General features: G+C 36.6%; 2 protein-coding genes across 2 annotated transcripts; both read right to left on the reverse strand.

Moving 5' to 3' along the window:
* Window positions 1–4,877: 4,877 nt before the first annotated feature.
* Window positions 4,878–8,345, reverse strand: LOC149817478 (GDSL esterase/lipase At5g45910-like). Its single transcript, XM_089985404.1, has 5 exons — window positions 8,078–8,345; window positions 7,204–7,422; window positions 6,302–6,450; window positions 5,480–5,756; window positions 4,878–5,107 (listed from the first exon to the last, which is right to left on the reverse strand). The coding sequence occupies exons 1-5, from the start codon at window positions 8,343–8,345 to the stop codon at window positions 4,878–4,880; spliced, it is 1,143 nt and encodes a 380-aa protein (XP_089841530.1).
* An 8,665-nt stretch (window positions 8,346–17,010) lies between these two features.
* LOC149817479 (GDSL esterase/lipase At5g45910-like) lies at window positions 17,011–20,478 on the reverse strand. The gene is made up of 5 exons (XM_089985406.1): window positions 20,211–20,478; window positions 19,337–19,555; window positions 18,435–18,583; window positions 17,613–17,889; window positions 17,011–17,240 (listed from the first exon to the last, which is right to left on the reverse strand). The coding sequence occupies exons 1-5, from the start codon at window positions 20,476–20,478 to the stop codon at window positions 17,011–17,013; spliced, it is 1,143 nt and encodes a 380-aa protein (XP_089841532.1).
* Between the last annotated feature and the right edge of the window lie 1,946 nt (window positions 20,479–22,424).

The raw sequence follows: 22,424 nt of genomic DNA on the forward strand, positions 1-22,424 counted from the left end.
TATCAAGGCATCCTCCTAAGTCCGCATCCGAGTAGACAATGACCTCGAGGTGATCAACTTTATGATATATCAACATATAATCTTTTATCCCTTGCAAATGCCGCAAGACTTTCTTTGCAGCTTTCCAATAGGGTATGCCTTAGTTAGACTAAAATTGGCCAAGCACCCCTACTGCAAAAGAGATATCTGGACGATAACATGTCTAGTGTATTGTAAGTTGCCAACAACTTACGCATATGGATAAACACTCATATGTGTTTTGTCAATATCGTCTTGTGGACAATCCTTTAAGCTCAACTTGTCACCTTTTGATATGGGTGTTGAATTAGGAGAACAAGTCTCCATCCCATATCATTTTAACACCTTATTTATATAGGATCTTTAAGAGAGGCCTAGAAAATCTTTTGATCTATCTCGACGGATCTCAATGTCGAGTACATAAGCAGCCTCACCCATATCTTTCATATCAAAATATGATGCAAGAAACTGTTTTATCTCTGTAAGTAACTTTATATCGTTCGTTGCCAGCAAAATGTCATTCACATACAATATCAATATAATGAACTTACTCTCACTTTCCTTAAGGTATATACATTGATCAAAAATGTTTTCTATAAACCCTAACATCATAATGACTTGGGAAAATTTAATATACCACTGTCGGGAGGCCTCTTTAAGTTCATATATTGATTTGTTAAGCTTGCAAACCAAACGATCATCGTGAGAGAAACCAAGTGGTTGTTACATGTATACCTCTTTATTTAGATCCCTGTTGAGGAACACATTTTTTACATCCATCTGATATAGCTCCAAGTCATAATGAGCTACGAGGGCCAAAATTATTCTCATTGACTCTTTAGTTGAGACAGGAGAAAATGTCTCATTATAATCAATGCCCTCCATCTGGGTGAATCTTTTAGCAACTAATTTTGCCTTATGTCTCTCTATGTTACCTTTGGAGTCCTTCTTGGTCTTAAAGACTCATTTACACTCTACAGGTTTTACTCTCTTAGGTAACTCGACAAGATCCCATAGAGGTTATTTTTTTTTTGGGGTATTGAGATTGCTTACTCTCATAGAGGTTATTTTTTGTCTTAAACTAAATTGGCTTGCGGGATTAATCTTGACAAGTCCCGCATTACAAATAAAAAATTTTATGAGAAGTTGTGGGCTCAAACATGAAGGGTGATGATGGGATTTCGTTGGAAAATTCTACTCCCTATCTGGAGCTTGTGGGATCACTTATATATCTTAGTATCACACGACCAGACATATCTCATGTCGTGCATACTGTAAGTCAATTTCAACACAGCATAAGATATGCTTGGTCGTGTGATGCTAAGATGCATAAGGGATCTCACAAGTTGCCTATAGGGAGTAGGATTTTCCAAAGAAATCCCATCATCACCCTTCATTTTTCATGCCTTCACTTCAGTTCATATGAGTGTTGTACTTCGTATTATCAGATATATAAAGGCACAATAAACAAGGGAGTATTTTTTTCCTTAACTTCTAATTTAGAATTCATTGCATATACTGACTCTAATTAGGGAGGTTACCCAAATACGCGTCACTCCACCACTGGTTTTTGTATTTTTCTAGGTAAATCACAGATCTCATTGAAATGCAAGAAACAACAGAAGGTGTCTCTTGCATCAACAGAAACAGAATATCGAGCCATGACCTCCATAACTATAGAAATTGTGTGGATTCATCAATTATTGCAGGATATGGGAGTACTGATCCAAGGACCTACAAGATTGTGTTGTGATAATAAAAGTGCAATTAATTTATATTGCTAAAAATCAGAGTTTTCAGAAGTCTACCAATTAAGCACATTAAGATGGACTACCACTATGTCAGAGAAGCCTACTTACAGAAAATCACAGACCTTCCTTATGTGACCTCAGAATGCCAGTTGGCAGACTTTTTCACAATGGCACTATGTTCTCCCAGATTTAATTTTCTCTTTGACAAACTTTCGGTCATCACGCCCTAAGTTTGAGATGGGGGGTGTTAAATTGTATCAATTCATGTATACAATTGATTAGTTCTTGATTAGGTTTAGGTTAGAATAATGTGTTTCAGGTTTTGTTTATTTCAATGTTCTTTAGATCAATTAAATAATGGTTTTCTTTATTAACCAATATATCTTCTTTTATTGCGTTATCGTTCTTTGTTAGAATAACTTAGATTAAAGTTAGGCATTTTCTTTTGTCAGTAAATAGTTAGTTTTATTTTATTTTATTTTCATAGATTACATTAGAAATAGCCAGTTTTATGCAATTATCATTTTTTTAAAGTATGCTTAGTTATCCGATTTTTGAATAGTGTGTTTCTCTTAGTTTTAATTCACGTTGAATTTTGTTTTTTTAGGGATTAGATTAGGGTTAATTTTGTAGTTAATGTTAGTATAGATTAGTTTGATTGAAGTTAATTAGTTTAATTAGTCGTTAAAATTAGTTAGCCGATCTTCATGATCTTTGCAATTTGCGGTTTTTCTTAATATCTAACATTGTTTTAGTTTTATGCATTGCATGTGGTTGTAGCTTAGGATAGTTTTAAATTATTTACTTTAGTTTAAATCACGTTGGATTCATGTTATATGCTTTAGAGTATTAAGTTTTGTTTATCATGCATAGTTAGTTAGAATTAGTCTAGCCGATTTTTATTTAATTATTTTATTTGATTTTCAGCATAGCCTAGGTTACTTTTATATTTCAATTTTATTTATTCGGTTACATTCATAAACAGTACAACATATAGTGTTAGTTAGTTTCGTTTAGGTTTTTTTAGTTAGTTCTTGATTTCTTGAATTAGTTAAGCTTAGTTGTTCATTAGTTCTTGAATTAATTAGTTAGGTAGTTTTGCTATTTCGTCTTTTAGTGTAAATTAGTTCACAGTTGGTTCGTGTTAATTAGTTCATGTTTTTGTGCTTTTTTTGCATATTTGCTTTTGATTTTCTCGTAGATTTCTTTTTCTGCTGTGTGTTTTCTTTTTGTGTCTTGCAGAAAAGTGTTGGAACGTGCGGTGAAACCTTTTTTGTGTTCTCGAGGTACCCTCTGGGGTCTATTGAGGCCCTCAAAAATGCTCTCAGAGAGTTCTCAGAAAAGCAAAAGTTCAAGAAAGCAAGCATTACCGAAAGAGAGAAGGGCTAAGGGAAGCAAATCAATCAAGAAGGGAATAAAAGCTTCAAGCACTGAAGACACTTTTGCTTTTATTTTTAGAATAGGCGTTATTTTATTCAATTCAATTTATTTGGGGTTGTAATAAGACACTTTATTATTTGTTTAAGAATTCTGCATGGACAATACTCTCTTGTTTATTTATTAAATTATTTTTTTCATTTTGGCAATAAAGAATAGTTTAGATTGTGTGTTGAATACGAAGTATTTTCCGTTCTTTGAGTTTGACCCGAATTTCACCACTCGTGCGAGCCGGTTTTTATTATTTTGTGTCTGGCTTTGACACTTGTTTTCATTAAAAATATTATTTTAAAAAACTCATTTTCATAAAACTCACACCACTTATGCTCATCTTATTCTTAGGTTACTTTGACACCGCAAAATATCATTTTTCAAAAACAATTTGAAATTTTTTCATAAATCTTGTATTTTTTGGCAAAATTTTAGCAATAAAAAATAAATTTAAAATGTAAAAAATAAATTTTATAAGAAAATATGAATACAAATTAGTTAAAAATAAACACATGGTTTTTTCATTATAAATAGTCATTTAAAGCATAAATATCACATTTAAATCATGATATTTATGTTTTTTCCTTAAATCTCATGATATTTTGAAAATCTCACAAGAAATTACCGTTTTAAACTTTCAAGCAATTTCTTGAAAATATTATATTAGTCACTATGATTAATTGAAGGCAAGGAATTGAGCAAATTTCAATTAGGTGCGAATTATTTAGCATTGATTCCAAAAAGTACCTCACATTCTTCAAATTTACTAATATGAGCCTCTCTTTTTTTTTTTGAAAAAAAAGTCAAACAAATACATGAGGTTAACCTCTTCCGTATTTGAAATTACTATTCTTTTGAGTTTTCTATATTAACCTTTACAATTCAAAAACACTTATCTACCCTCGTAGAAAAGGGAACGACAGGTGTTTTAAACAATTGAGGGTATTAATCTCATTTGACTCAATCGACTGATCAGATCTAAACTGGGTTTAACGGTCAATGATGAGAATAGGCCCCTCTTTGGCATTTTTCAGAAACCAGAGCTTGAAGGCCATCATAAATAGTCAATCACTATTTAATCTTGGAAGCTGATGCTTGAAATCCAACACACAAAATAGGCCTCTCCGTGTTCTGTCGGTTATGTTCCATCAAATCTTGGACAAACAATCAAGCACACCCTTAAGGTCCAACTATTTGTCATCACCACCACTCCCAATGAGATATGTTTATATGCTTTTCTTTAGATAGTCCAAGGGAAAAAAATCCCATGACCTACCGCAAATTCTTTTTTTTTTTTTTTTTGTGGGGTGGGGCAGTTGGAAATTTGAGGTGCCATCAACCCCAAATTCTTTTTTTTGTTTTTGTTTTTGTATTTGTGTGCTTTTTAGCATTCAAGAAAAACAACAAGAATGAACAAACAAAAAATAAATCTGGAAGGAATTTAAATAGAAAAGAACATTATATATGCAACCTTGAACAATCAGGTAAATAATAATTTCATCAGTTCTTTATAAGATGTATACTTCCATGCATGTCCTTGGACCAAAAAAAAGTAAGACCTTTCCTTGGACTATTCTATTCCTGAGGGATCCAATCACCAGCTGTTGAGAAACAATTGAGAGTTAAATGAAATAAAAAAAATACTACTGAAGGGATTGAATGGTTGAGAGCCTTGATTAATTAATAGCAATATTCTAGGGGTAATCTCAGAGTGGGGTAAGTGAAGAATCCATTGATGAATCCACTAGCCATCCACTGGTAGGCCTTCTCAGTGAGATGAATGCCATCCCAATTCACATGTTTGGATGGATCACCGCATACATCGATCCCTGGCTGTCCACAGGTGGCCCCAAGGTTGAAGTTGTATGGCTCTCCCTTACCACAGCAAGCTCTCAGAGCACTCTCAAATCCTGAAAATTACACATGAAGAAAAGCAAACACAAACATTAGTTACCAATTTATTTTGGTTTAGAAAAAAAAAACTGGAGGTTGGATCATTGGATACGATGTTAACAAATCCCAATCGAATCGAATCGAATCGGATAGAACCTGCCCTTTTTTATTCGATGCAGGGGTGCTCTATTAAAAAAAAAAATGAATTTTTTAATAGATTGATTCAAAACAATTCGATTTGATTCTATTCAGACTAATTTGACCTTTTTCTTGGGAAAATCCATTCGATTCAAAAACCAATTCAGACCAATTTATATATATATCATTTTTTTGTTCTTGTCAGAAACTGATAAATCAAACAGGTAAATTTAATTGAGTCATTGGCATACCAAACTGGCTGGGGTTTCTGAAAAAACCCATAGCAGCATCGTAGTAATCAGCATAAATGATCTTTGCATGTGGGTGTTGCTCCCTTAGCCTTTGGAGGGCAACTTGCAGATGAGAATTGTGGTAGACTGCAAAGTCGTTGTAGCTCTTGAGGCAACCGATCTGAGGGTCATAAACCGACGCATTTTGCGACCCGAAAGCCGTCAGGTAACTTGTCGAACAGCCGATGGGAAGGTTCCCCGGAATCATCAGCTCCACTGCTCCATGTTTTACCAGTCTCTGCATTTCATTAGGTTAGTTCAGTAGTCAAAGGCTTGAAAGGTTCGAAGTCGAACCAAGTTGGGCCAGTTCCAGTTAGTTGCATAGACCTTTGCCAGAGTATGTTTGTTTTTTTTTACGATGAGGAACCCTCGCCGAAGTGAGAAAAATCTCGTGTGAGCCCTACGACTAATTATACCCTGCCTTACTTGGCCCACGTCTGAAAGCTTCAGACACACCCATGCACCAGCGGGGTTTGATCCGGTGGCTTCATCTCAGCACCCCTCACAACCACCCCACTGACCATGCAGTCGACCGCTGCCGTGATATAGGCCTTAACCAGAGTCATAAAAACAATTCTAGTGGGTTGTTGTTGTTGTTGTTCATTTCCCTAAATCAAGAACTTTCTAGTTTATCAAGGTTCTTAGGAAATACCAATATCCGTGAAATTCTGGATGTTGGTGGTAATGAAAAGGTACTATAAATCCTTCAAAATTTCTAAATGGAGATAAGAAATGTAAAAAGGTAAAAAAAGTAGCAAAGTGTGAAAAATGTTAAAAACTCACATTCACAGCATCTGCAATGGTGTTCACTACATCATGCACGTAAGCCTTGACCTCATCAATGCTCTTCCCTTGAAAGAAGGCGTAATTGTAGTCGTTCCCTCCAATCTCTCCAACGAGAAATAGTGATGACTTGAGAAAGTGGTGGCACTCTGTTATCACATACCCCAAATGAGAAACAAAGAAGTTTTTAGTTTAATTTTGATGCATTCAATCATAACTAAGGTTGTCAATAGGTTGGGTTTGGTTCAGACCCACGTGGAACCAGACCTAGACTTGATTTGAGATACTGGTACCGATCAAGTTCAGACCCAGGTCCAACAAGACCCAAAAAACATAAGAGAAACCATACTTGAATCGTATATGGATTACATGAACCAGACCCGAACCATACCTGGTAAAATAAAATAAAAAAAAAAAAAATTTATCCTTTTTAATTGAAAATTTGTGAATCTTTTTCGAAACTTGGGTCGGGCCTAGGTCTTACGAAATTTCACAAACCATACCTGGCTCCATGTATTAATCAGTCCCTTTGGGTCTTACCGTCGGACCTTCTTATTTAGGTTGAACCCATTGATACCCCTAATCATAACCACCATGTCTAATCCAATTCATTTATATACATATGGCATAAGATTCTTTTTTCGGCTTTGTAGCCACAATGACAGGCCTTCGGTTGGTAAAACCATTAAGATCCCCCCCTGCCCACCAGGGAGTACACCCCGCTCTGACCTGACCTTGCAGCAAGAGATGCCCCCTGTTGGTTTCGAACCCTTGACATGATCCCGTCAATTACTTGTTGAAGTTACCTACCAGATGAGCAGAGCTCTTGTGGGCTTTTGTTTTTATTTTTCTTTTCATCTGTTGTGGGAAGAATAGAAAACAAGATTTTATATGTTGGTTACCTGCTTTTGAAGAGCATAGTGAAGGTAGAAGCCTGTCGAACCAGCCGAGTTGGACGTTTAGTGAGTTGTTGGTCCATAGTTGATTGATGTTCTTGCTCTCAAAGTATGAAACATCAAGTGTTGTAGCTCCTGCTACAGCAAAATTGACTCCATTGGTGTATTCTTTGCCCTCAGGATCAGCCAGATATGGAGGAAGAAGAGGAAGACCGAATGCCTCGGCTGAAAAGGTATTAGAAATTAGTCATAAGATTGCTGAACATAGCAAATCATAACATAGTTACTGTGACTAGATGACTCAATGCTAGATACAAGTGTATATATAGTCCTTAAATGAAACTCACACACTTATATTCATGCAAAACATGATCGAGGTCTAAATCATACGGGAGTGAAATTGGCCCCACAATCACACTAAAATCACAGAGTTCAAAGCCTTATCAGGTCATGAAGTCCACCCTGATTCAAATACTCTACTAATTAAGTAGTTCTATTTCGCTACTGTGGCCTTCACACCAGTAACTCAGACAACAAACTCATTCAGCCATATATAGTGACTATAATTGAACACTGATCATGGCATGCCTAAATTAATCTTGAATCGATAGTTTGCCCCGAGAATCGGCAAAGCACGATCCTAATCCAATGGCAGCCAACCTGATCCTACCTGGTTCTTGGATTCAACTTAGATATGTAAGCAAATTCAGGCTAATTAAGAGTCAGAGTAGATGCCACTGTTATCACGTCCAAGACCAGTAGTATATTAATGCATGACTCTGTGAACCACCTTGGCAACAAATGGAAGCAACTTTCACCATATTCTTTTAAAAGCGAGAAAGACTATATATGGAAGTAGAGAAGCACAAAAAGACAATACCTATGAAGTCGACGATCAATCTTCCATTGGAGCATCGGCCTGTGGGGTGCCCAAAGAAGGTTTCTCCATAGGGGAGGTTGGCTATGACCGAAAACCCACTAGGCCTGGAGTGTAGCAGGTTTCCGGTGTCGGCAAGCGAGTCCCCGAAGCTAAAGATGGAGGTGTAGCAATCTGAATGTGAAACAGCTGCAGGAACAAAGAACATGCAGGCTGCCAAAACAGTCATATGAGAAAGCACCATTACTCCTGAACCAGAAGAAGAAGCCATGGCGAGCGAGAGAGAGAGAGAGAGAGGTTTAAGTGAATTCAAGAGGGGTTAGATGGTCGTTATATATAGCGAGCAGTGTTCTATTTGTAGCAGGCTTTGGGTGCCCACGCATGTTTAGCGTTATAGTTGAACTGTAGCTTTTGTGGTGGTGTGATTACGTACGTAATTATGTTCATGGAATTAAACTGAAATCTTCGGCCATGCTTCTTTAAACAAAATTCTTCATTTCATGGTGAGTTTGAAAATTAAGTCCTTGAACGTATGCTGCCACCTGTAAATCCATGAAAAAATTTTACACTAAAATCTCCTTTATGCTATTTTAAAGCCCATTAAGTTTTATAAAACCGGCAGTCACATGATGGACCTTGATTTTGGGGTGTTACTGAATTTAAGTGATGATACTTGATAGGACTCGTAGTTCTACTCCATTTACCCTTCTACAAGATTGAGGACCAAATAACTGGACTTTAGATGGAAAAAAGAATCCCAGAAGATAACCAACTCTTCCATCCTTATCAACCAGAGATGGTGAGACTTGAGGATTGCACAAATTTTATGTAATATGGACTCTTGAAACCAATATTCTTCGGTTGACAGTTCTAATCCCAATATGGATATATATCCATGGTGTCAATAGGCAAGGTTTACTTCACTAATTATATGGACCTTTAATTGGGACTACAACTCTAGAAAACATGGCTGTCCAAGGGATCAAGATCTCAACATGAGTCTTGAAGAGCTGTCTCACTAGGGTTGCAAACATATAGTGACCAATATTGGCGTTTCTTTGAAGAAAAAAAAATGTGAGATTTTGGCTGGCCAATATTTAATTTCCAATAAAAATGCCAGAATTTATTTTTAATTTTTCTTTGTAAAAATAATTACAATATTTTATTGTACATGTTTTTCCATTTTCTTCCCAAAAAAAGAATCAATTTTTCACGAGAATTTGGCTGCCAATATTTACCCAAAAAATGTTTTGTCACTATGGTTGCAAATCGTTAGGTCAGTCTGAGGCTGAAGACTACCCAGTTCCAGAACTAATTTTTTTTTTGAGCAAGTCCACTTCCAGATCCAGTTCTAAATTGCAGAACTATAAGTGGCAGAGGGCTTGGGGAGAAGGTGCTGAACCCTTCATCCAAGGTTCGACTCCCACCGGTATGGCAGAGGGCCTGAGGGACAAATGTTGTATATCTATTTAATGTACGTAGAAGTTCCTCGTGATATCATCGTTTGTGGCTGATGGAACATTTGTATGTTGTATATCTGAAAGACTTGTGTCTCCCAAACAGGCAACATGTTGCTACGTTTTATGAAAACTGATTCGATGTCGTACATTGTTTCATTGTTTCATGCCAAAACTTTGTAAAGGTATTAAGATATTATGGGACCGGAAAGACACAGGGTTATGGATTTGTCAGTTTCTCCGATCCTTCGCGATGAAAGAAATGAATGGTTCTCTCTCTCTGTCTCTCTTTCTATATATATATATATATATATATATATATATATATATATATATATATACATATATATATTTATATATTTATTTATATATATATATATAGAGAGAGATATGGATTTGTCAGTTTCGGCTTTTTAGAGCAGACCGAGGCAAAGTTTGGGTGCGACTTAGACCAAAACGTGTCAGTCTAGGTCGTCCCCAGACCAATTTTGCATTCAAAAAAAATGTGTGGTCGGTTCAGCCTGGGTGCGACCTAGACCGAATTGAAACGAGTCGGTCTGGGTCGCACCCAGACCAAGATCAATCCAGATAGAAAAAAAAGAGTTTGTTGGTTGAACCGGTTCAGAACAAATCGGTTCTCGCCGAACCGGTTTATATGGGTCGATTCAGACCAAACTGGTTCTTGAGGAATTGGTCTAAACCGAATTGGGTCTGAATCGAACCGGTTTGGATAAACCCGAGTCAAGCCAAACTGGTTCAGTCTAACTGGATCTGGGTTCTTAGTTCAGATTCAGTTTGATTCAGACCTATTCTGGATCCAGATTGATTACTCTAGATCTGATTGGATCACTCTTGGATCCATATCAGAACTAGGTCTAGATTAGACCGTTCTGGATCCAGTGAGAGTGTATGAATCCAGTCAGAGTGTTCTGGATCCGGTTAGATTGTCTAGGATCTAGTTAGATTATTCTATATCCAGTCAAACTGTTATGTATTTAGATAAGTAATGAATCTAGATCCAATCTGACAGGGTCAGATCCAGATCATAAATAGATTCGGATCGGGTTGTGAGATAGTCTTGAATTATAAATAGATGTGAAATGACCATAATACCCTTTTAGGTACCCGAGATCCATTTTGGTAAAATAGGCATAACTTTGCACCCCAAACTCAAAATTGAGCGAGGTTTGGTGCATTGGACTCGTATTGAAGAAATGAATCTACTTCTCTAATAGTGTTGGTTAAACTAGTGACACAAAATTTCAGGTTTTGTGAGTCAATTTAGGAGAAATATTTTGGTAAATCTGCAAGAAGTTTTGTACATTAATACAAATATGTTGGTGTAATGACCAGATCATACTGTTTGAGCACCTTGAGACTCGATTGCGGTAAAAGTATAGTGTTCACACTTGAGTTAAGAGATATTATAAGTAATTTTAGATGTGAATATGTTGGGTTGTGATTCGGCCAGCCAGCGCACAAATAAAAACAACAATAGCAAGTTACTGATAAAACAATGCAAAAGAAATGTAGAGGCAGGAGTACCTCATGCCGCCATTGCTGAACTGGATGATGGCTGATGATCGACGCTGGTGCAGGGGAAGCTATTGGTTGTGGCTGAACAGGAGAAAACTTCTCCTTAGCCGGACTGTTGCACTCCACGAGCGCAGGCTGCTGGATGCAGGCGGTGGGCAGGATCTGTTCCCTCACCGGATGGAAAAACACTGAATGGAGAGGTAAGATATCCAACTGATTTCCTCTCTCATTTTTCTGTTTTTCAACCTGTGTTTTCACACGTCTTTGAGGGTTGCTCATGATACCTCTTTTATAGGCACAAAGTGGGAACCGTTTGTGTAACCCTTCTCCCTTATTCTGTGCAAGTTTATCGGAAGAAGCATCTTCTGTGGGGGGTGTCCACATCGTGGGTAACCACCACCACTAGCTGGTGGTTTATACCAATATTCTCTCACTTGTTTCGACGATAAACCCTTAACCAAAAAACTTTATGGGAATAACTTGATGAATAGATTGGCCTTTATGATCTATTATGTAGATCCTTAGTTGAATCTCTAATCCTTATGAGATTAACAACAAACAAGTAATAACGAGAATCAATGAAATGAATGTGATCACTTTATTTTTATATGTATATATAAAAAAAGTTTAACAACCCTATCCTCAATACATGTTCGGAGCATAATCCTGGTGCTAGCCCTTTAGTAAGAGGATCAACAATTATCTCTTTGGTACCAATATTAACAATATGCACTAGATGATTCTTTGTCCTTTCTTTAACAACAAAGTACCTTAATTTCATATGTGTACATGATGTAATACTTTTATTATTATTCGAAAAGGACATCGCAACTTCATTATCAGAGTAGACCTTCAGTGGCTTCTCAATGAAATCGACCACCTTTAACTGTGATATAAAGTTCTTCAACGATATGCCCTGCGAGGTAGTGTCGTACAATACTATGAATTTTGCCTTCATGGTGTGAGCAACAGTGGTCGTCTACTTTCCACTCCTACAAGACATCACGCCCCCAATAAGTAAGAAGATGTACCCAGTAGTAGACTTTCTACTATCAAGGCATCCTCCTAAGTCCGCATCCGAGTAGACAATGACCTCGAGGTGATCAACTTTATGATATATCAACATATAGTCTTTTATCCCTTGCAAATGCCGCAAGACTTTCTTTGCAGCTTTCCAATAGGGTATGCCTTAGTTAGACTAAAATTGGCCAAGCACCCCTACTGCAAAAGAGATATCTGGACGATAACATGTCTAGTGTATTGTAAGTTGCCAACAACTTACGCATATGGATAAACACTCATATGTGTTTTGTCAATATCGTCTTGTGGACAATCCTTTAAGCTCAACTTGTCACCTTTTGATATGGGTGTTGAATTAGGAGAACAAGTCTCCATCCCATATCATTTTAACACCTTATTTATATAGTATCTTTAAGAGAGGCCTAGAAAATCTTTTGATCTATCTCGACGGATCTCAATGTCGAGTACATAAGCAACCTCACCCATATCTTTCATATCAAAATATGATGCAAGAAATTGTTTTATCTCTGTAAGTAACTTTATATCGTTCGTTGCCAGCAAAATGTCATTCACATACAATATCAATATAATGAACTTACTCTCACTTTCCTTGAGGTATATACATTGATCAAAAATGTTTTCTATAAACCCTAACATCATAATGACTTGGGAAAATTTAATATACCACTGTTGGGAGGCCTCTTTAAGTTCATATATTGATTTGTTAAGCTTGCAAACCAAACGATCATCGTGAGAGAAACCAAGTGGTTGTTACATGTATACCTCTTTATTTAGATCCCTGTTTAGGAACATATTTTTTACATCCATCTGATATAGCTCCAAGTCATAATGTGCTACGAGGGCCAAAATTATTCTCATTGACTCTTTAGTTGAGACAGGAGAAAATGTCTCATTATAATCAATGCCCTCCATTTGGGTGAATCTTTTAGCAACTAATTTTGCCTTATGTCTCTCTATGTTACCTTTGGAGTCCTTCTTGGTCTTAAAGACTCATTTACACTCTACAAGTTTTACTCTCTTAGGTAACTCGACAAGATCCCATAGAGGTTATTTTGTTTTTGGGGTATTGAGATTGCTTACTCTCATAGAGGTTATTTTTTGTCTTAAACTAAATTGGCTTGCGGGATTAATCTCTTGCGGGATTAATCTTGACAAGTCCCGCATTACAAATAAAAAATTTTATGAGAAGTTGTGGTCTCAAACATGAAGGGTGATGATGGGATTTCGTTGGAAAATTCTACTCCCTATCTGGAGCTTGTGGGATCACTTATGTATCTTAGTATCACACGACCAGACATATCTCATGTCGTGCATACTGTAAGTCAATTTCAACACAGCATAAGATATGCTTGGTCGTGTGATGCTAAGATGCATAAGGGATCTCACAAGTTGCCTATAGGGAGTAGGATTTTCCAAAGAAATCCCATCATCACCCTTCATTTTTCATGCCTTCACTTCAGTTCATATGAGTGTTGTACTTCGTATTATCAGATATATAAAGGCACAATAAACAAGGGAGTATTTTTTTCCTTAACTTCTAATTTAGAATTGATTGCATATACTGACTCTAATTAGGGAGGTTACCCAAATACGCGTCACTCCACCACTGGTTTTTGTATTTTTCTAGGTAAATCACAGATCTCATTGAAATGCAAGAAACAACAGAAGGTGTCTCTTGCATCAACAGAAACAGAATATCGAGCCATGACCTCCATAACTATAGAAATTGTGTGGATTCATCAATTATTGCAGGATATGGGAGTACTGATCCAAGGACCTACAAGATTGTGTTGTGATAATAAAAGTGCAATTAATTTATATTGCTAAAAATCACACTTTTCAGAAGTCTACCAATTAAGCACATTAAGATGGACTACCACTATGTCAGAGAAGCCTACTTACAGAAAATCACAGACCTTCCTTATGTGACCTCAGAATGCCAGTTGGCAGACTTTTTCACAATGGCACTATGTTCTCCCAGATTTAATTTTCTCTTTGACAAACTTTCGGTCATCACGCCCTAAGTTTGAGATGGGGGGTGTTAAATTGTATCAATTCATGTATACAATTGATTAGTTCTTGATTAGGTTTAGGTTAGAATAATGTGTTTCAGGTTTTGTTTATTTCAATGTTCTTTAGATCAATTAAATAATGGTTTTCTTTATTAACCAATATATCTTCTTTTATTGCGTTATCGTTCTTTGTTAGAATAACTTAGATTAAAGTTAGGCATTTTCTTTTGTCAGTAAATAGTTAGTTTTATTTTATTTTATTTTCATAGATTACATTAGAAATAGCCAGTTTTATGCAATTATCATTTTTTTAAAGTATGCTTAGTTATCCGATTTTTGAATAGTGTGTTTCTCTTAGTTTTAATTCACGTTGAATTTTGTTTTTTTAGGGATTAGATTAGGGTTAATTTTGTAGTTAATGTTAGTATAGATTAGTTTGATTGAAGTTAATTAGTTTAATTAGTCGTTAAAATTAGTTAGCCGATCTTCATGATCTTTGCAATTTGCGGTTTTTCTTAATATCTAACATTGTTTTAGTTTTATGCATTGCATGTGGTTGTAGCTTAGGATAGTTTTAAATTATTTACTTTAGTTTAAATCACGTTGGATTCATGTTATATGCTTTAGAGTATTAAGTTTTGTTTATCATGCATAGTTAGTTAGAATTAGTCTAGCCGATTTTTATTTAATTATTTTATTTGATTTTCAGCATAGCCTAGGTTACTTTTATATTTCAATTTTATTTATTCGGTTACATTCATAAACAGTACAACATATAGTGTTAGTTAGTTTCGTTTAGGTTTTTTTAGTTAGTTCTTGATTTCTTGAATTAGTTAAGCTTAGTTGTTCATTAGTTCTTGAATTAATTAGTTAGGTAGTTTTGCTATTTCGTCTTTTAGTGTAAATTAGTTCACAGTTGGTTCGTGTTAATTAGTTCATGTTTTTGTGCTTTTTTTGCATATTTGCTTTTGATTTTCTCGTAGATTTCTTTTTCTGCTGTGTGTTTTCTTTTTGTGTCTTGCAGAAAAGTGTTGGAACGTGCGGTGAAACCTTTTTTGTGTTCTCGAGGTACCCTCTGGGGTCTATTGAGGCCCTCAAAAATGCTCTCAGAGAGTTCTCAGAAAAGCAAAAGTTCAAGAAAGCAAGCATTACCTAAAGAGAGAAGGGCTAAGGGAAGCAAATCAATCAAGAAGGGAATAAAAGCTTCAAGCACTGAAGACACTTTTGCTTTTATTTTTAGAATAGGCGTTATTTTATTCAATTCAATTTATTTGGGGTTGTAATAAGACACTTTATTATTTGTTTAAGAATTCTGCATGGACAATACTCTCTTGTTTATTTATTAAATTATTTTTTTCATTTTGGCAATAAAGAATAGTTTAGATTGTGTGTTGAATACGAAGTATTTTCCGTTCTTTGAGTTTGACCCGAATTTCACCACTCGTGCGAGCCGGTTTTTATTATTTTGTGTCTGGCTTTGACACTTGTTTTCATTAAAAATATTATTTTAAAAAACTCATTTTCATAAAACTCACACCACTTATGCTCATCTTATTCTTAGGTTACTTTGACACCGCAAAATATCATTTTTCAAAAACAATTTGAAATTTTTTCATAAATCTTGTATTTTTTGGCAAAATTTTAGCAATAAAAAATAAATTTAAAATGTAAAAAATAAATTTTATAAGAAAATATGAATACAAATTAGTTAAAAATAAACACATGGTTTTTTCATTATAAATAGTCATTTAAAGCATAAATATCACATTTAAATCATGATATTTATGTTTTTTCCTTAAATCTCATGATATTTTGAAAATCTCACAAGAAATTACCGTTTTAAACTTTCAAGCAATTTCTTGAAAATATTATATTAGTCACTATGATTAATTGAAGGCAAGGAATTGAGCAAATTTCAATTAGGTGCGAATTATTTAGCATTGATTCCAAAAAGTACCTCACATTCTTCAAATTTACTAATATGAGCCTCTCTTTTTTTTTTTGAAAAAAAAGTCAAACAAATACATGAGGTTAACCTCTTCCGTATTTGAAATTACTATTCTTTTGAGTTTTCTATATTAACCTTTACAATTCAAAAACACTTATCTACCCTCGTAGAAAAGGGAACGACAGGTGTTTTAAACAATTGAGGGTATTAATCTCATTTGACTCAATCGACTGATCAGATCTAAACTGGGTTTAACGGTCAATGATGAGAATAGGCCCCTCTTTGGCATTTTTCAGAAACCAGAGCTTGAAGGCCATCATAAATAGTCAATCACTATTTAATCTTGGAAGCTGATGCTTGAAATCCAACACACAAAATAGGCCTCTCCGTGTTCTGTCGGTTATGTTCCATCAAATCTTGGACAAACAATCAAGCACACCCTTAAGGTCCAACTATTTGTCATCACCACCACTCCCAATGAGATATGTTTATATGCTTTTCTTTAGATAGTCCAAGGGAAAAAAATCCCATGACCTACCGCAAATTCTTTTTTTTTTTTTTTTTGTGGGGTGGGGCAGTTGGAAATTTGAGGTGCCATCAACCCCAAATTCTTTTTTTTGTTTTTGTTTTTGTATTTGTGTGCTTTTTAGCATTCAAGAAAAACAACAAGAATGAACAAACAAAAAATAAATCTGGAAGGAATTTAAATAGAAAAGAACATTATATATGCAACCTTGAACAATCAGGTAAATAATAATTTCATCAGTTCTTTATAAGATGTATACTTCCATGCATGTCCTTGGACCAAAAAAAAGTAAGACCTTTCCTTGGACTATTCTATTCCTGAGGGATCCAATCACCAGCTGTTGAGAAACAATTGAGAGTTAAATGAAATAAAAAAAATACTACTGAAGGGATTGAATGGTTGAGAGCCTTGATTAATTAATAGCAATATTCTAGGGGTAATCTCAGAGTGGGGTAAGTGAAGAATCCATTGATGAATCCACTAGCCATCCACTGGTAGGCCTTCTCAGTGAGATGAATGCCATCCCAATTCACATGTTTGGATGGATCACCGCATACATCGATCCCTGGCTGTCCACAGGTGGCCCCAAGGTTGAAGTTGTATGGCTCTCCCTTACCACAGCAAGCTCTCAGAGCACTCTCAAATCCTGAAAATTACACATGAAGAAAAGCAAACACAAACATTAGTTACCAATTTATTTTGGTTTAGAAAAAAAAAACTGGAGGTTGGATCATTGGATACGATGTTAACAAATCCCAATCGAATCGAATCGAATCGGATAGAACCTGCCCTTTTTTATTCGATGCAGGGGTGCTCTATTAAAAAAAAAAATGAATTTTTTAATAGATTGATTCAAAACAATTCGATTTGATTCTATTCAGACTAATTTGACCTTTTTCTTGGGAAAATCCATTCGATTCAAAAACCAATTCAGACCAATTTATATATATATCATTTTTTTGTTCTTGTCAGAAACTGATAAATCAAACAGGTAAATTTAATTGAGTCATTGGCATACCAAACTGGCTGGGGTTTCTGAAAAAACCCATAGCAGCATCGTAGTAATCAGCATAAATGATCTTTGCATGTGGGTGTTGCTCCCTTAGCCTTTGGAGGGCAACTTGCAGATGAGAATTGTGGTAGACTGCAAAGTCGTTGTAGCTCTTGAGGCAACCGATCTGAGGGTCATAAACCGACGCATTTTGCGACCCGAAAGCCGTCAGGTAACTTGTCGAACAGCCGATGGGAAGGTTCCCCGGAATCATCAGCTCCACTGCTCCATGTTTTACCAGTCTCTGCATTTCATTAGGTTAGTTCAGTAGTCAAAGGCTTGAAAGGTTCGAAGTCGAACCAAGTTGGGCCAGTTCCAGTTAGTTGCATAGACCTTTGCCAGAGTATGTTTGTTTTTTTTTACGATGAGGAACCCTCGCCGAAGTGAGAAAAATCTCGTGTGAGCCCTACGACTAATTATACCCTGCCTTACTTGGCCCACGTCTGAAAGCTTCAGACACACCCATGCACCAGCGGGGTTTGATCCGGTGGCTTCATCTCAGCACCCCTCACAACCACCCCACTGACCATGCAGTCGACCGCTGCCGTGATATAGGCCTTAACCAGAGTCATAAAAACAATTCTAGTGGGTTGTTGTTGTTGTTGTTCATTTCCCTAAATCAAGAACTTTCTAGTTTATCAAGGTTCTTAGGAAATACCAATATCCGTGAAATTCTGGATGTTGGTGGTAATGAAAAGGTACTATAAATCCTTCAAAATTTCTAAATGGAGATAAGAAATGTAAAAAGGTAAAAAAAGTAGCAAAGTGTGAAAAATGTTAAAAACTCACATTCACAGCATCTGCAATGGTGTTCACTACATCATGCACGTAAGCCTTGACCTCATCAATGCTCTTCCCTTGAAAGAAGGCGTAATTGTAGTCGTTCCCTCCAATCTCTCCAACGAGAAATAGTGATGACTTGAGAAAGTGGTGGCACTCTGTTATCACATACCCCAAATGAGAAACAAAGAAGTTTTTAGTTTAATTTTGATGCATTCAATCATAACTAAGGTTGTCAATAGGTTGGGTTTGGTTCAGACCCACGTGGAACCAGACCTAGACTTGATTTGAGATACTGGTACCGATCAAGTTCAGACCCAGGTCCAACAAGACCCAAAAAACATAAGAGAAACCATACTTGAATCGTATATGGATTACATGAACCAGACCCGAACCATACCTGGTAAAATAAAATAAAAAAAAAAAAAATTTATCCTTTTTAATTGAAAATTTGTGAATCTTTTTCGAAACTTGGGTCGGGCCTAGGTCTTACGAAATTTCACAAACCATACCTGGCTCCATGTATTAATCAGTCCCTTTGGGTCTTACCGTCGGACCTTCTTATTTAGGTTGAACCCATTGATACCCCTAATCATAACCACCATGTCTAATCCAATTCATTTATATACATATGGCATAAGATTCTTTTTTCGGCTTTGTAGCCACAATGACAGGCCTTCGGTTGGTAAAACCATTAAGATCCCCCCCTGCCCACCAGGGAGTACACCCCGCTCTGACCTGACCTTGCAGCAAGAGATGCCCCCTGTTGGTTTCGAACCCTTGACATGATCCCGTCAATTACTTGTTGAAGTTACCTACCAGATGAGCAGAGCTCTTGTGGGCTTTTGTTTTTATTTTTCTTTTCATCTGTTGTGGGAAGAATAGAAAACAAGATTTTATATGTTGGTTACCTGCTTTTGAAGAGCATAGTGAAGGTAGAAGCCTGTCGAACCAGCCGAGTTGGACGTTTAGTGAGTTGTTGGTCCATAGTTGATTGATGTTCTTGCTCTCAAAGTATGAAACATCAAGTGTTGTAGCTCCTGCTACAGCAAAATTGACTCCATTGGTGTATTCTTTGCCCTCAGGATCAGCCAGATATGGAGGAAGAAGAGGAAGACCGAATGCCTCGGCTGAAAAGGTATTAGAAATTAGTCATAAGATTGCTGAACATAGCAAATCATAACATAGTTACTGTGACTAGATGACTCAATGCTAGATACAAGTGTATATATAGTCCTTAAATGAAACTCACACACTTATATTCATGCAAAACATGATCGAGGTCTAAATCATACGGGAGTGAAATTGGCCCCACAATCACACTAAAATCACAGAGTTCAAAGCCTTATCAGGTCATGAAGTCCACCCTGATTCAAATACTCTACTAATTAAGTAGTTCTATTTCGCTACTGTGGCCTTCACACCAGTAACTCAGACAACAAACTCATTCAGCCATATATAGTGACTATAATTGAACACTGATCATGGCATGCCTAAATTAATCTTGAATCGATAGTTTGCCCCGAGAATCGGCAAAGCACGATCCTAATCCAATGGCAGCCAACCTGATCCTACCTGGTTCTTGGATTCAACTTAGATATGTAAGCAAATTCAGGCTAATTAAGAGTCAGAGTAGATGCCACTGTTATCACGTCCAAGACCAGTAGTATATTAATGCATGACTCTGTGAACCACCTTGGCAACAAATGGAAGCAACTTTCACCATATTCTTTTAAAAGCGAGAAAGACTATATATGGAAGTAGAGAAGCACAAAAAGACAATACCTATGAAGTCGACGATCAATCTTCCATTGGAGCATCGGCCTGTGGGGTGCCCAAAGAAGGTTTCTCCATAGGGGAGGTTGGCTATGACCGAAAACCCACTAGGCCTGGAGTGTAGCAGGTTTCCGGTGTCGGCAAGCGAGTCCCCGAAGCTAAAGATGGAGGTGTAGCAATCTGAATGTGAAACAGCTGCAGGAACAAAGAACATGCAGGCTGCCAAAACAGTCATATGAGAAAGCACCATTACTCCTGAACCAGAAGAAGAAGCCATGGCGAGCGAGAGAGAGAGAGAGAGAGGTTTAAGTGAATTCAAGAGGGGTTAGATGGTCGTTATATATAGCGAGCAGTGTTCTATTTGTAGCAGGCTTTGGGTGCCCACGCATGTTTAGCGTTATAGTTGAACTGTAGCTTTTGTGGTGGTGTGATTACGTACGTAATTATGTTCATGGAATTAAACTGAAATCTTCGGCCATGCTTCTTTAAACAAAATTCTTCATTTCATGGTGAGTTTGAAAATTAAGTCCTTGAACGTATGCTGCCACCTGTAAATCCATGAAAAAATTTTACACTAAAATCTCCTTTATGCTATTTTAAAGCCCATTAAGTTTTATAAAACCGGCAGTCACATGATGGACCTTGATTTTGGGGTGTTACTGAATTTAAGTGATGATACTTGATAGGACTCGTAGTTCTACTCCATTTACCCTTCTACAAGATTGAGGACCAAATAACTGGACTTTAGATGGAAAAAAGAATCCCAGAAGATAACCAACTCTTCCATCCTTATCAACCAGAGATGGTGAGACTTGAGGATTGCACAAATTTTATGTAATATGGACTCTTGAAACCAATATTCTTCGGTTGACAGTTCTAATCCCAATATGGATATATATCCATGGTGTCAATAGGCAAGGTTTACTTCACTAATTATATGGACCTTTAATTGGGACTACAACTCTAGAAAACATGGCTGTCCAAGGGATCAAGATCTCAACATGAGTCTTGAAGAGCTGTCTCACTAGGGTTGCAAACATATAGTGACCAATATTGGCGTTTCTTTGAAGAAAAAAAAATGTGAGATTTTGGCTGGCCAATATTTAATTTCCAATAAAAATGCCAGAATTTATTTTTAATTTTTCTTTGTAAAAATAATTACAATATTTTATTGTACATGTTTTTCCATTTTCTTCCCAAAAAAAGAATCAATTTTTCACGAGAATTTGGCTGCCAATATTTACCCAAAAAATGTTTTGTCACTATGGTTGCAAATCGTTAGGTCAGTCTGAGGCTGAAGACTACCCAGTTCCAGAACTAATTTTTTTTTTGAGCAAGTCCACTTCCAGATCCAGTTCTAAATTGCAGAACTATAAGTGGCAGAGGGCTTGGGGAGAAGGTGCTGAACCCTTCATCCAAGGTTCGACTCCCACCGGTATGGCAGAGGGCCTGAGGGACAAATGTTGTATATCTATTTAATGTACGTAGAAGTTCCTCGTGATATCATCGTTTGTGGCTGATGGAACATTTGTATGTTGTATATCTGAAAGACTTGTGTCTCCCAAACAGGCAACATGTTGCTACGTTTTATGAAAACTGATTCGATGTCGTACATTGTTTCATTGTTTCATGCCAAAACTTTGTAAAGGTATTAAGATATTATGGGACCGGAAAGACACAGGGTTATGGATTTGTCAGTTTCTCCGATCCTTCGCGATGAAAGAAATGAATGGTTCTCTCTCTCTGTCTCTCTTTCTATATATATATATATATATATATATATATATATATATATATATATATATATAGAGAGAGAGAGATATGGATTTGTCAGTTTCGGCTTTTTAGAGCAGACCGAGGCAAAGTTTGGGTGCGACTTAGACCAAAACGTGTCAGTCTAGGTCGTCCCCAGACCAATTTTGCATTCAAAAAAAATGTGTGGTCGGTTCAGCCTGGGTGCGACCTAGACCGAATTGAAACGAGTCGGTCTGGGTCGCACCCAGACCAAGATCGATCCAGATAGAAAAAAAAGAGTTTGTTGGTTGAACCGGTTCAGAACAAATCGGTTCTCGCCGAACCGGTTTATATGGGTCGATTCAGACCAAACTGGTTCTTGAGGAATTGGTCTAAACCGAATTGGGTCTGAATCGAACCGGTTTGGATAAACCCGAGTCAAGCCAAACTGGTTCAGTCTAACTGGATCTGGGTTCTTAGTTCAGATTC

The sequence above is a fragment of the Nuphar pumila genome, chromosome 13, assembly GCF_984573655.1.
Source record: "Nuphar pumila chromosome 13, dmNupPumi1.hap1.1, whole genome shotgun sequence".
Taxonomy (NCBI): Eukaryota; Viridiplantae; Streptophyta; class Magnoliopsida; order Nymphaeales; family Nymphaeaceae; genus Nuphar; species Nuphar pumila.